Raw genomic sequence first — 14,719 nt, 5'->3', positions numbered from 1 at the left:
CCCCGGGAGAAAAGGCTGGGCTAAACCTTGGTGTTTCAGAGTCTTGAAAAAACTGCCTCACCTGCTGAGGGGCAGTTAGCTCCCGGGGAGGGGTGTACTTGATGGTGGGGGTGAGGTCTGTAAGGTGGCCCTCCCCAGCCTGTCTTGGTCCTTACCTGGCACTCCTGAGTCAGCTCTCACCCCCAGAAGTTTTTTTTCTGTGATGTAGGCTGCCACAGGGTTTAGAGGTTTGGCTTGGCGCTCCGGACCCATCCTCTGACCTCTGAAGGTGGCGTTTCATGTGTCTGTGCAGGGGAGATAAATCAGTGCCCCAGGCCTGAGCAGCTCTCGCCAGCCCCGGGGAGACTCCCTGGGGTGACTCTGAGCCACCTGGCATTGGGTGTGGGGCTTAGGTCCTGGCAGCACCAGGTTCCTACATCTCCATCACTGCAGCCTCTCACCTGTGAGTCCAGGAGGGCCTGGCCTAGGGGGTTCAGGAGCCCCTCCCAGAGGCCGAGGGGCCTGAAAGGGCAGCACCTGCGGTGTCAGAGGAAGGAAGGAGAGGAACAGCTGTTGACCGTTTGCTACATGCTGAGCACCGTTCCAGGTGTCTCACGTGTTTCAATATAATCTTTATAAACAACATGCAAGTTAGAATTATCTTCTCATTTTGTAGATGCAGAGAAAAAGGCGTGACCTGTCTGAGGTCACACTCTAGAAAGGAGCAGCAAAGTACAAATGATTTTAGGTTTTGCTTCAAAAATAGCTTTTAGTATGTGTTTTCTAACAACAAAGATGTGAACGGAGCAGACCAGGCATATTCAACACTTTACAAGCATAGGAAACAGTAAGAGAACTCACTGGAACTCCGTCTCAAAGCAGCCTTGGACATTCTGTATGAGAGCCAGTGAAGGAGGGAGTTTATGTAAGAAGAGACAGTATGTTGTTTCTGTTAATTTTGGGGTGTCATTTTATTTACCTCTGGTTGAACTCTTCTTCCTTCTCCGATTCCTGAGCCCTTTCCTGTACTCTGTGTTTGGTAGTTCACGAGCATCACTTTGCATTGTTGCCTTTTTTCCCATACACACCCTCAGAGTCAGAGAGAGGCTCCCTGTGGGCTGCTGCTTGGGAATGGTGGAGGGCTGGGGTGGGAGTTCTCTGGCTGGGGCTTCGGAGGATGCAGGGACACCCCTTCGAGCAAGATAGAGCCCGACAGTTCCGTGCCCTCGGCGGCCCCCAGAGCAGCGCCCCAGGACACACAGGCCTGGCGATGAGAGGAGGGTGTCTGAGAGCCTTCAGCGGGTCTTTAGCAGGCCTGTTGCCACGGGGGAATCGTGGGATCAGTACAGCCAGATAGTCTAGCTTTTCCAGAGAAGCTGTAAATCTGGATTTTCTACGAAATCTTCTGATATTTCACCATTTGCAACCCACTAAATTGTTTTAAAAATACCTTCTGGGCCAAAGAAAATGTCTTTAAGCCACCCTCTGTTATACCCTCCAATTTGGTCCCCAAACAGCAAGCAGAGCGTCTGCCTCTTTAGTCCAGATGATAAGGCCTCAGCCACTGGCGTTGTGCTCCTCAGAGCGCTCCTTCCCCAGAGGGCCAAGCGGGCAGGTGAGATCGGGGCAGGCGCAAGTGGCAGTGGCAGTGTGGGTCACCCGCTAACCCCCGCCCCAAGAGGTGTCAGCCCCTCAGCTGTGGGGCTGAGGAAGGAGCGTCCCCCTTCCCAGCCTCTGATGCCCATGTCCACGGGGGCCAGAGACCCCTCCTGGCCCAGCGTCTATAGTGGGCAAGGATGAGGGGGGCAGGCGACCGCAGGCCAAGTGGGTGCTTTCTCCTCAGCCCGGCCCGATCCTGGGCCCAAGCAGGGGAAGAGGCAGGAACCCTCCAGGCCTGAGTCCAGTCTTGAGCACCCTAAGGCCAGGACACCGGTTTGTGCTGCCATTTCTTTGACTCCCCCACCACGGCGGGGGAAACTGAAAGAGATCCCCCTCCCCTCCCCGGAAGCCCTGTGTGCCCTCTGCATCTCCCTTTGCCCTAGTAATTTTTAGGGTAAATCGGCAAACAGATGTATTTATTTGCTTTGCGTGTGTTGTAGGTTGAGTTGGTTTTGTTTTGACACGTTGGTTCAAAAATAAGATTGACCCTTTGGAAAATCAACTTGCTAAAGCCATTTACTCCGCTTCAGCTTGAGGGGTTTAATTGAAAACAGGCGAAGCACACTGATACCCAACAGGCCTCCAGCCTGAAAGAGACCTCAGAGGAGGTGCGCTGGCTCGGAGCAGGGTATGCGCGACTTCAAAAGCAGGGGCCAGTGAAGGAAAGTTGTATCCCAGGAGGAAGGTTTTGCTTCAAAAATAGTGTTTAGTATGTGTTTTTTAAAAACAAAGACGCTAACGGGGCAGACCAGGCACACTGAAGATCTTACAAGCGTAGGAAACAGTAAAAGAACTCACTGGAACTCCATCGAAAAGCAGCCTTGGACAGGCTGTGTGTGAGCCAGTGAAGGAATGAGTTCGTGTAATAGGAGACAGGTATGTTGCTTCTGTTATTTCATATCTGGGTATCATTTTATTTACCTATGGTGAAACTCTTCCTCCTTCTCTGATTCCCTTAGCACTTTTCTGTACCCTGTGTTTGGTAATTAACAAGCATCACTTTGCCTTTTCTCCATATACACCCTCCTACTTTGGGCTGTAGCCTCTTGAGGGCAGAGACAACACTTTGCACACATGACTAAGTGTGGATGGCAAATTAGGAACTCTATTTTAATGCAACAAGTACCTATTTATCCCTCTAATCTTGCAAGATTCTTAAAAGCAGCAGAGAGGAGGGGATCCCCGCTGTAATCACCGGAGGCCATGGCTCCAGGCAGACCTTCCTCTCCGAAGGTCGATATCGTGTGTGGAGGGGACCCTCTGTCTCACGGGTGGAAGAGCCTGGTGAGCAGACAGAAGCATCCTTGGCAGTTAATGAGCATATGCTCTGGGACACGGCTTAGGCAGGGAGGGCGGGGTGAGTGCTCAAGGGTTCACCTCCGACCAGGTTGTAAAGCGAGGTGTGGAGTGATTGGTCTGTTCTCATGGAGGAGCGTCCTTAAACACCCTGTCCTAACGTTCAGGATGATCCTAAACAGCGGGGCCAGTTCCCTGGGTGCATATTAACACAAGGGAGCCTGGAAGGACCAGCATATCCCCCAAGAGCTCCTCCATCACCTTCCTGTGTGGCCCCGGACCATTCGGTTTCCTTGGCGTCGTCAAGATGGCTTGTTCACACTCTAAAGCTCTCCAACTTGCCCTAACCTTTGAGTAGCAGTGGCAACGTCACAGTGTCTCTGTGGGGCTAACGATTACGTTCTTGTTGATGTCCCTCCCCATAGAGGGGATGGGGGGCCGGGCGGTTCTGCCACTGGGGCTCTTGCTCCCTTAGTGGGAGGCCTGGTCAGAGCTGAATGTGACAGGTGGATAGGGGGCCTTCCAATCCTGTCCTGCAAAGTCAGGGTGAAAATGGAGGTGCCCCGGACATTACTCGCCGACTGCAGGGTGGGCCTAGTGAAAGGCCACCCGGCTGAACCCAAGGCTGAGACTCCGCCTCTTCCTTCCCTGCGTGCATGAGATGACACGTGGAAGGCGCAGCGCCAGGCGCAGAACTCGCTCAGTCAATGTCTGCTGGCCCTGGAGGCAGAACATGGGGCTTAGGAGGTGCCTCTGGAGACGGCTTGCGTGGATTCCAGTCCCTGCCACTTGCCACCCCTGTGTCCCTGGCAAAATGCTTCTCTTGTTCCAGCTGTCTCATCTGTGGACAGGGGGTGATGGTGCCAGCCGTACCTTTTAGGGAAAGTCGTCGATGTGCCCAGAACGGCATGGGTGCGAGACACACAGGCGCTGGCTCATGCCATTGTCCCTTCCTTCTCTTCCTGCTGGATTTGGTCTCATAGAGCCTGTAGTTAGGGGAAAACTAACGAAACCGTCTGGGGCAGGTAGAGGTTCCGTTTGCATTGACTAGGGAGCACAGGAGAAGGGTATGCCCAGAGGTGGAGGTGGCACTAGGAATTAGAGCCACTCTCTTGGTTAAGAATCTTTGCCTTAAATATCAGCAAATCTGGGCAATGATTTCTCCACTGTGGTTTTCAAAGCAGGCACATCAGGCTCTAGTTAAGGCAACTGACTCAACACTCCCCTTCCCTTGTCTGAGCCATCTCCCTGCTCCTCCTTTCCCAAACTTGGGATATTCTTCCTCTTCCTTGAAACTTTGCTGAAATTCTGCCATTTCAGCAGTCTGACATGGTGGGAAGTGGAGTCGCATCACAGTCAAGCAGATGGAGGGGCTCGTCACTTCCCGGCTGTGTGATCTGGGGCAAGTTACTTGACCTCTCAGAGTCTTCGTCCTCTGAATTGATGAACTTACATCACCGCTTGGTTGGGCGATGACACTAAAGATCACATATGCGAACACACCTGGCACACAGCAGGTACTTAATATATGCTCGTTCCCTTCCTTTTAGAGCGAAGCCCTCTTGAAGAAGCCCACCTGGTTCTCATCACCCAGCAGCATCAGTAAGCTAGACGTTCATTCATCTAACACAACGGCTACAGCTGATTATGTGTAATTATCTTGTTTTCTCTGTTCTAGTATTTTCCTTCACTAACTCCCTCCTAGATGTCTTTTTTTTTTTTTTTTTTTTTTTTGCGGTACGCAGGCCTCTCACTGTTGTGGCCTCTCCCGTTGCGGAGCATAGGCTCCGGATGCGCAGGCTCAGCGGCCATGGCTCACGGGCCCAGCCGCTCCGCGGCATGTGGGATCTTCCTGGACCGGGGCACGAACCCGTGTCCCCTGCATCGGCTGGCGGACTCTCAACCACTGCGCCACCAGGGAGGCCCCCTCCTAGATGTCTTTAAGTCACTCCGTTGGCTGGTTTCTCAAGGCAGAGTTGCATTTCCTTGGTTCCTCTTCACAGGGCCTGGACAGTGCTCTCCAGACAGGGGCCCCTCCAGGTCTCTGCTGGAGTTCCTGTCTCAGGTGTTCCTGGGTGGACCAAGCCAAAAGACCTTTGTGAGGGTAGCTCTGTGTCTACAACACATCTAGATGGTGACCTTGTCCAGGGAGCTGCCTCCCAGGAAAGCATATGCAGGGGAAGAAAGACCCAATCTCCATCATAAAACGGGGGCAGGAAAAGACCAGTTAGGAGCTGGGGGAGGTGGGCCACGGGCAGGTCAGGGTCGGCCTCGGTAAACAGAAATGTTAAACATGGGCCTCTCCCAGCTCCACCCTGGCATTAAACCCCACGGTTTGCAAAGTTTGGCTCCAGAGGCCTCCCAGTGACCCCAGTCTAACTCCCCTCCACTCTCCAGTGATGGCTGAAGGCGGGAAGATAAGCGACTCCTTGAACCAGACAAGCCCCAGGGAAATTCCATCAGCCCCCTCGGAGGCTCCATAAATGGGCTGGGGTCAGGGTGGGATGTGGGGTGGAGGGAGGGGTGGGGAGATAAGGCCTCTGCCTTGGGGTGGGGGTGGGAGGCCAAGGCCTGCGCCCGGGGCAGGGGCGGTGCTAGGGGTAGAGGTCCCAGGGAGGCACAGGCAGCCCTGTCCCCAGCCTGAGTTCATCGGAATGGGGTGGAAAGCCAGTGGGGATAGTTAGGGTAAAATGTGGGGCTAGCGAGCCAGGGAAAAGGAACGAGATGCCCTTCGCCTAGTGCTCCGGGGCAGGCGAATCCACCCTACCCTGCCTCTTCCCAGCCTCTCTTTCACCGGCCTCTCCTCACTTCCTCCATCCTGGTTTTTTCTGTCTCAGCCTGCAGTCCAGTCCCCTGTATCTCACTGTGAAACGTTCCCCCTCACCTTGGGCTCTGCCGCTCTTCCATCCTTTTCTTCCTCTTGCGCTCTCCTCCCTTGGTCCTTCAGCCCTCACATCACCCTGCTGCTCCCGTATTTCCCATCCTCTGTTCCCCTCCTCTGATGGCCGGGCTCTGGTCCCCCAGGATAGGCTGGCCACAAGGGTGACCCCAGAATGGTGGCCAAGGCAATGAGGAAAATAGGACAAATACTGACCCGCAGTCAAGGGAACAGGGGGACCTACAGAGGATCCCAAACCTGGAGTCCTCCCATCCCAAGACGCTGGCCCAGAGGGGCACTCAGGCTGGCTGTCTGGCCCCCACCAAGTCTCCCTCCCAAGCAACATCTGTACCCAGCTGTTGCCCCTTCCCAGAGCTGCTCTTCCAGCAGCCCTGGGGCATGTTCTTTCTTCTAAAAGACCAACCCCATCAGGGGAGCCCCAAAGAGGGCAGAGTTCCTCAGGTAGTTGATGAGGTGAACCAGAGCCACATGGCCTGTCGCCCCCCAGTGGCCATCAGGCTTTGTAGAGGCAGGAGGAGCTGCAAGGCCTGCTTTCTGAGGGAGCCTGGAGGGGCCTGGCCACAAGGCCTGGGATTCTGAGGAGATGTGGGGAGAATTTCTAGAGGCTTTTAAATTCAGGACCCAGACTGAATTCTTCCTCAGTGAGGGGCTGAGTGCCTGGTGGACAAGGATACCATCTCTGTGGGGAGGGAAGGAGACCAAGTGACTGAGGCCTTGGACCAGTCGTGGTGGTGAAGGCGTGACCTGTAAGCTGGGACCCGAATGAAAAGCCCAGTGTGTGCAGCTGATCCTGAGGCCTGCTGTGTAGACGCTCTCCCGGCCCCAAGTCAGGTGCCGAGTCTAAGGCTTTGCTCTCCTCAGGGAAAACCGCAGTACCTGACACCTAAACCTCACAAGCCAGAGGGCCCCCCAGGTGCGAGTGTGTGTGCGCGTGTGTGTACACTCCCGTGCGCATGTGCTGAGGACTCACTGCGCCCCTCACCCAAGTTGGGTGAAGTGTGTCTGAGGACACTTGCTGGGGCTGCAGAGGATTCAGGCTATAACTGATTATGAACGATAACTCCTTATTCAATGGTAGTGTGCCTGGGCCCCAGGAGCTGTGAGGTTATTAGTCATGACCTTTAAATTCATGGGGACACCCTTTTCCCCGTCTCCACTCCATTCACAGGCCCAAAGATCAACATTTCTAAGTGACCATTTCCCTTCCTCCCTGTGGTGGCCTCAGCTGGACCCACTGTCCTGAGGCTGATGGGCTTCAGAGGGCAGTGCAGTCCCTCCAAGCCCACCCCCCACCCCCTAGTTATGCCCTCAGACAGGGCTTCAACCTTACACGTTAAGGTCCTGCATTCAGTGAGGCCTGAGGACCGGAGGAGGGGGCCTGGTGGCCGGCACACAGTGCATATCAAGTATCTTCTTGAATAATAGTCCCATGCTAGGCTACATGTCCCTTCCTAACCTCTACCTCTAGCAGTGCTAGGCTCCACTTACCTCAGAAAACCAAGCGTGGCTATCTGGTGTCTGCCTCTTCAAAGGACCCCCTCCCCAGCAAGTCCCAGCTCTCCTCGTGGCCTCCCTTAAGGATTCTACGTGTTATAAATGAAAGCAGTCACACCCACCCAAACCTTCACAGAGCTGGGAAACTAATAGTGCTTTCTGGAATTGGTAAACCCATTTGATGTCATGCCTGGCCCTACCCCAGCTGTCCCCCCCGTGGGGTGGGAGGCAGGAGGCAGATGGCGTCAGCACACGCCACCTGTTTGCAGACACACCCGGTGGGAGAGTCACCAAGCCCAGCGCTTAGAGCCCTGGTTTTCCAGGCGGGGTTAAGTGTGCAGAGAAGGTGTCAGAATCGTTGGCATCTGTTTGTAACCGGGAGGGGCTGCAACATCTATCAGGTCCTCTTCTCATGACTTTCTCTCTTAGAACAATACCCCAGGCAGTGGGAGCTCCAGGTAGGCCGAAGGTAAGCCGCCCAGCTGGGGCCTGAATATCGTTTAGTGGAGCATATGGTATTTGCATTCTGGGGAAGGCATCTTGGTGTAAAAGTGCCAACTGCAGGGGCTGAGTGCCAGCAACACCCCTTCTCCCCTCTTCTCCCTCCCTCCCGAGCCAGGCAGGTCATTGGTCTCCCTGACCGCTAAGATTCTAGACTGTGCAGGACCCACTCAGCCACTATGCCTGTGAGGTTGGTCTTCTGCAAGTTCAAGGCCTCGCCTGTGATGCTGCCCCCACCGTCATTCTAGGGGAAGATCTTTGTTTATTGATTGGTGGGGACCAAAAAGAAACAGTCTAGGATCACCGGTCCCCTGGGGATCCTGGCCGAGAGATGCGACTGCAGAGCCCTCCTGGAACGGGAAGCCGCTCCTCCCTCTGGAGCAGACAGCGGATGCTGGCCTTCTCCCACCTGACCGGCGGTGGCTTCTTGTACTGGCGTGGATGCTTTTCTCCTCCTGAATGTGCAGCACAGTGGGCCTCACAGTGTGCTCTTCAGACCTACAGCACCACCACCCCCCAGGAGACTGTTCAAACTGCAAATTCTCCAGCTCCGCCCCAGAGCACCTGAATCAGGTACTCTGGGGGTGGGACCCAGCTCTCCATATTTTAAGAAGCCCCCCAGGGGATACTGATTCTCAGTTTGAAAACCACTGGCATTGCCTCTTCCACCTAAGAGGCCCTGGGAGGAGACCTCACTGGGTTTTCTGAACCACACACGGAGAACCTGTCCAGGTGCATGTGCCTTGCTGCGATGGAATATCTGCCCAAGGAAGGTGGGCTACCTACCTCCCCCACTCCACCTGTGGCAGTCACCTGACCCCTGACCCCTTCCCAGAGGAGGCTAGGGAAGGCTAGGTTTGGAATCTACCGCATGGCTCCTCACATGCCCTTTTCTTCCAGAAGGTGCAGCAGGAATTCAGATGGCTCCAGGCATTGCCATAGCAACTGTACCTTTCCAAAGCTGTCACGGGCTACAGGAGCAGGGCGTAAGCAATGCAGGAGAGGGGGAGGCCGCTGGTAGAGAAAGCACACCCGGCAGAGGAGAGGGCTGTGACAATAAATGGAACCTCAGCATGCCCGGGATTTACGAACCTGAGCTTGGTGGGGCCTCGACTCCCTCAAGACCCAGGATGCATCTGGGACCTCTCCAGGGGTCTTCACAGCTACAAATCGGCACCAGCCCACGGGGCCCACGATGCTGACAGTGTATGTCAGTTCTCTCAAAAGATCCTCTGCTAGGTTAAAGTAGACTGGCTCTTGAATGGTCACACAGCAATTAAGAAGTGAGCGCCCACTACAGGATGACCACCTGTGTCCCATTCCGGGTCAGGGTTGAGGAAAGGGACCCAGCTTCAAGCTTTTGACATGGGTTTGCATTCTAAAGCAGATGCAAAGCAGTCAGGAGGCACCTCAGGGGCCTGAGATGCTGGTAAATATTCTAGCTCGAAAAGAAATCAACTGTAGAGAATTTATTTAAAAAATGGACCACCCGGCACCTGAGTCGTCCCTGTGGCTCTCTCCAGTCCCCTTACCACCCTTAGGTGCTGGTAAAAGTGGGAGGCTGGGAGTTTGGAGCCTCTCCTGTGTTTGAAGATGTTGATTGGCAAAGGCCAGCAGAGAGTCAGCCCCGCGGGGCCAGGCAGGGCCCAGGGGACATTCGCACATGCACCTCAGCTGGCCCGAGCACCTGGCTGCTTTGAAGCCACTGGTGCTTTTAATCTGACCGTTCGTTTGAATCTTTCTGCCCTTTAAGAAGAAAGCAGTTCATGGGAGGAACCAGAAGGCGGGGATTCTGCCCTGTCCTCAGGGGCACAGCCTACAAAGTGAGAAGTCAGGGCTGTGGGGGAAGCCGTCACCCAACAGCGTCATCTGTGAGGCCCCGGCCCAGCCCTTCCCCACCTGATCTCCCCATTGGTTGGCACTAAGTGTCCCCCCAAAACTTTCCGTTTGCTTACTTCCCCCTTGCCCCTGCTGGCCCTCCAGGCAAGCTGGGATCCCCGTTTCCTGAGCGCGGGGGAGCACTTTTACACCAGAGAAACATGCGGTTTCTCTTTCACCAGAGCCGCTGCGGGCTCCCCGGGGCCTCAGCTCACTGCTGGGCAGTGTGGGCTCGGCAGGCAGTGTGGGCGCCGCTGCGGGCGGCAGGCTCTCCCCCAGGTGCGGGGGCTTCTCCTGAGGCCCAGAGGGAGAGCGTTTTTTTACACCTTGGGGGAAACCAGCTCCCTGGCTCCCATGCTCCTTCCTGCACCCGTACATCTGGAGTGTTCCAAGCTGCGCCTGACCCTCATGCCTCGTCTTAAGACAACGTGGGGCCAGGCACCGTCCCCCATGCAGGAGCCTTGACCGCCTTCAGAAACGGGAGTCACCGAGGGAGGCGGGTGCATGGAGAGAAGGATGGAGAGCGCCCCATCCCGCTTTTTCACCCTGACTGCTCCCTCACGAGGCTTCCGCGTGACTCTCCGAGCACGGCCATGGGGTGAGCCCACGGCCTCTGCACAGATAGCGGGCAGGGGTCTGCAGGGGCGTGTGTGTTGGGGGTGATGCGAGAGCCAGCTGTGGAGCCTCTCACTTCATTCCAGTCACTGCCCTTTATAAATATTTATAGCAGTCCTGCTACTAAAAATAACATCCTGGAGCCCAGGGAGGAGGAAAAAATAAATGAAAATCACTGGGAATTGGGATTGATTATCATGTGTGCGGGAGCAGGATGGAACCCGGAGAGGGGAGAGGCTGGGCCACCGAGGCACCGGTACCTGGACGGTGCTCCCTCTGGTGGTCACGGGTCAGGGCGCCTGGCCTGGCTACTCTCCTGCCCTGGCTGGAGGAGGAGGAGGGGAGGGAGGGGAAGAAGGAGGGGAGGGAGGGGAAGGAGGAGGGGAGGGAGGGGAAGGAGGAGGGGAGGGAGGGAAAGGAGGAGGGGAGGGAGGGGAAGGAGGAGGAAAGGGAGGGGAAGGAGGAGGGGAGGGAGCGGAAGGAGGAGGGGAGGGAGGGGAAGGAGGAGGGGAGGGAGGGGAAGGAGGAGGGGAGGGAGGGGAAGGAGTAGGAGAGGGCGGGGAAGGAGTAGGAGAGGGAGGGGAAGGAGGAGAGGGAGGAGAAGGAAGAGGGGAGGGAGGAGGAGAGGGAGGGGAAGGAGGAGGGGAGGGAGGAGGAGAGGGAGGGGAAGGAGGAGGGGAGGGAGGAGGAGAGGGAGGGGAAGGAGGAGGGGAGGGAGGAGGAGAGGGAGGGAAAGGAGGAGGGGAGGGAGGAGGAGAGGGAGGGGAAGGAGGAGGAGAGGGAGGGGAAGGAGGAGGGGAGGGAGGGGAAGGAGGAGGGGAGGGAGGGGAAGGAGGAGGGGAGGGAGGGGAGGGAGGGGAAGGTGGAGGGGAGGGTGGAGGGGAGGGAGGGGAAGGTGGAGGGGAGGGAGGGGAAGGTGGAGGGGAGGGAGGGGAAGGTGGAGGGGAGGGAGGGGAAGGAGGAGGGGAGGGAGGGGAAGGAGGAGGGGAGGGAGGGGAAGGAGGAGGGGAGGGAGGAGGGGAGGGAGGGAAGGGAGGAGGGGAGGGAGGGAAGGGAGGAGGGGAGGGAGGGGAGGGAGGGGAGGGAGGAGGGGAGGGAGGAGGGGAGGGAGGGGAGGGAGGAGGGGAGGGAGGAGGGGAGGGAGGGGAGGGAGGAGGGGAGGGAGGGGAGGGAGGAGGGGAGGGAGGAGGAGAGGGAGGGGAGGGAGGAGGAGAGGGAGGGGAGGGAGGAGGAGAGGGAGGGGAGGGAGGAGGAGAGGGAGGGGAAGGAGGAGGGGAGGGAGTAGGGGAAGGAGGGGAAGGAGGGGAAGGAGGAGAAGGAGGAGGAGGAGGAGGGGAAGGAGGAGGGGAGGGAGGGGAAGGAGGAGGAGAGGGAGGCAAAGGAGGAGGGGAGGGAGGAGAGGGAGGGGAAGGAGGAGGGGAAGGAGGAGAAGGAGTAGGAGATGGAGGGGAAGGAGAAGGAGAGGGAGGGGAAGGAGGAGGAGAGGGAGGGGAAGGAGGAGGGGAGGGAGGAGGGGAGGGAGGGGAAGGAGGAGGGGAGGGAGGAGGGGAAGGAGGAGGGGAGGGAGGAGGGGAAGGAGGAGAAGGGGGAAGGAGGGGAAGGAGGAGGTGAAGGAGGGGAAGGAGGAGAAGGAGGGGAAGGAGGGGAAGGAGAGGAGGGAGGAGGGGAAGAAGGGGAAGAAGGGGAAGGACAAGAAGGAGGGGAAGGAGGGGAAGGAGGGAAAGGAGGGGAAGGAGGAGGGGAAGGAGGGGAAGGAGGGGAAGGAGGGGAGGAAGGAGGGGAAGGATGAGGAGGGGAAGGAGGGAAAGGAGGGGAAGGAGGGGAAGGAAGGGAAGGAGGGGAAGGAAGGGAAGGAGGGGAAGGAGGAGGAGAAGGAGCAGGGGAAGGAGGAGGAGAAGGAGCAGGGGAAGGAGGGGAAGGAGGGGAATCGTTGGGGCTGCAGTGTAGAGCTCTCTCCCTGCTCCGGCTTCCCGCCTGGGCTGCAGTGCAGGCATCAAACAGGGCGGAAGCCTAAGCAGTGAGAAAGGAAGGAGGCTATTTTTAGCACCGTGGCCAGGGTGTGAATGTTGGTAGAACTGAGCAGGGCCTGAAGCTGTCTGCATGATAGAGGGAAGAAAACCTGTTGGTTTTTAAAGGTCAAAGGCCAGGTGGAAAGTTGTGTCCCCATCCTGGGGAACACCCCGAGTGCTGGCGAGACGCCAGCAAGAACTCCACCAGGTCACACACACAGGAGATTCGTGCTGTTTCTTTTCCCTTTTCAACCTCCAGTAAATTCCTGTTGCAGCGATGAGACCATGCCCAGAGGGGAGTGATGAAGATGCCAGTTCATGCAGGACTGGGCGAGGTGGGGGGGTGTGCCCGAGGCAGCACCAGCAGTCCCTCCCACTTCCCACCGTCTGGGCTCCCCTCGCCCCAGCGGGTGGTGACGTCTGGAAGCCTGCAAGCCTGGTCCAGGTGAGCAGCGGAGAGACAGACAGGAATGCGCCTCTGGGGGAACACCTCGCCTTCCTCCTGCCGGTGCCAGCTCACTCCACGTCCCCTGTGCCTGTGCAGGACAGACGCACTGTGACTCCCGGGCACTGCCAAGAGTCTCCGAGCAAAGGCTGCTGACGTCTGCTGGGGACAAGACAATGTGCAAGGATAGCGCTGCTGGGACGCTTACCTTTCAACTCGGGATATGCCAAGAGTGACAATACTCACACCCCCTTTTAGGGAAGGGGGCATTCTCTTTTCTGGGGGTATCTCGAGTCTTTGGAGTCCTTGCTTAGGTCACAGGGTCAGGAAATGTTTCCAGGAAAGAAAGAACTGTGTTCACAGTGCAAGGTTTGGAATGTGGCGGTTTCATGGGAAGAAGAATCGTGACTGAGGAGAAGGGCAGAGATGTGCTGAGAAGCGCTGAGTGGAAGGGGAGAAAGCCTAGCCGCGTGGCTGAGGACAGCAGAACTTAAGGGTCCACCTGAGTGTGCAGGCTTTCCATTTGACTCTCCACTAGTGGTGAGTTTCTCAATATTCCTCCTGGGGTCAGAGGACAGCACTAGGAGCAGAGGACCCAGCTCCGATTCCAGTTCCGGCACCGAGCTCCTGGGTGGTGGGCCTTAGTTTCCTCATGTGCACGAAGAGTGGTGGGCCAGGTGGCAGACATGCCTCTCCTCGTCCCCCAGTTCCTGTGTGCCCCGAGGAGAGGGGCTCTGACAGGCTCCCCGAGGGCAAGTCAGCTCCTGACTGCCTCGTGGCTGCTGTCAGGAAGGGTCTCGTCTGCATGCGCGGTGAGTTCAGGGAGAAGCCTGCCCCAGCCTTGGAGGGTCCGTGGTTTCCAGGGCAGCGAGACAATTTCTGCAGCTCACACTGCCCATCTTTAGCTTGCACGATCCCTGAGTCAGTGGAGGCTCAGAGACAGCAGGTCCTGGAGTGCCAGCAGGACAGAACCAACAGGTTGGTGCAGACGGGGGAAGGCGGGGGTGTCAGGAAAAGCCCGGAGGTTGCTCCAGGATAATACTGCTGAGAAGGGCCTGGGAAAGTTCCTTTTCTGGATCGTGGGCTGCAGCCCTGGCTTTTCTGCCTGGAAGATCTGTAACTGAGGAAGATGGCCTAACTTTTAAACACAAGAGGTGGGGGAGCGGAGGGAAGAAAAGACTGAAAAATAAAGAGAAATGTCAAGGCTGCACCCAAGGCATCTATCCTTGAAAGAACCCTTCTCTTGAACTGATTAGTTGTCCAATCATTTTCGTCCCTTCCTTTCAGTGTGCAGGGCATGCCCCGAAACTGCAATACCTTGGAACTGGAACTAGATAAAAGTTAAGGTCCTGAGATGGAAAAGCGTGAAAGACTAATTCCTAAAGGCAATGGGCATTTGCCGGTGAGGAAATCTGTACTTCTATCAATTTTTTTAGGAAGTGAGAAGGTGCAGCTTGGCCAGGCATCATGGGAAACGACTTGGTCGGCTTGGCAGAGTCAGTGTGATCCCACGCGGGCTGTGCTTTGGACCCCCCGAGAGAAATGATAGTGGCTGGGGGAAATCAGGAGCAAGGAGGCAGCGGCAGCCCCGGGAGTGACCTCTGACGCCCGCTCCCAGAGCCGGTTTCAGCCAGCGGCGTCTGGTCTGCCACCTGCATCCCAACACAGGTGACACCAAGGCCTGCCCGAGGCCCAGGCCCACAGCAGTGCAGGATGGGTCCGGGCCTGGAAATGCGGCCCAGCCGGTATGCTGGCGGGGCTGAGCAGAGAAGAGGAGCAGCTGGGCTTATAAAGGAAACCCCGACTTGGATCTCACGTGTCGGGGTGGCTCTGGCTTGGGAAGTGTGACGAGGAAAGGGAGGAGGGAAAGGGGCCGTGGGGCGGGCAGAGAACACTGTACTCACCCGCGCTTCCTCTCTGTCCCGGCTCCTCCGCTAACCTGTG

The 14,719-nt window shown here is 57.0% G+C and overlaps 1 protein-coding gene across 13 annotated transcripts in view; it reads right to left on the bottom strand.

The window, feature by feature from the left end:
- Positions 1-539: 539 nt before the first annotated feature.
- The window catches only part of DTNB (dystrobrevin beta), a 256,123-nt gene continuing 241,943 nt past the window's right edge, over positions 540-14,719 (bottom strand). For 2 of the 13 annotated variants that reach the window (XM_060309433.2, XM_060309442.2), the window contains 2 exons: positions 14,680-14,714; positions 540-5,005 (listed from right to left, as the gene is read on the bottom strand). In XM_060309433.2, coding sequence (XP_060165416.1) covers positions 14,710-14,714 — 5 coding nt within the window. In that variant the 3' untranslated portion in view covers positions 540-5,005; positions 14,680-14,709. Of the gene's footprint in view, positions 5,006-12,724; positions 14,715-14,719 lie in introns of those variants that run through there. The other 11 variants (XM_060309431.2, XM_060309440.2, XM_060309429.2 and 8 more) reach the window with 7 other exon arrangements.

Source organism: Globicephala melas, chromosome 12 (genome assembly GCF_963455315.2).
Source record: "Globicephala melas chromosome 12, mGloMel1.2, whole genome shotgun sequence".
NCBI classification, from domain to species: Eukaryota; Metazoa; Chordata; class Mammalia; order Artiodactyla; family Delphinidae; genus Globicephala; species Globicephala melas.
The sequence above is the reverse complement of the archived record's forward strand: the minus strand, read 5'-3'. Positions and strand labels throughout refer to the sequence as shown.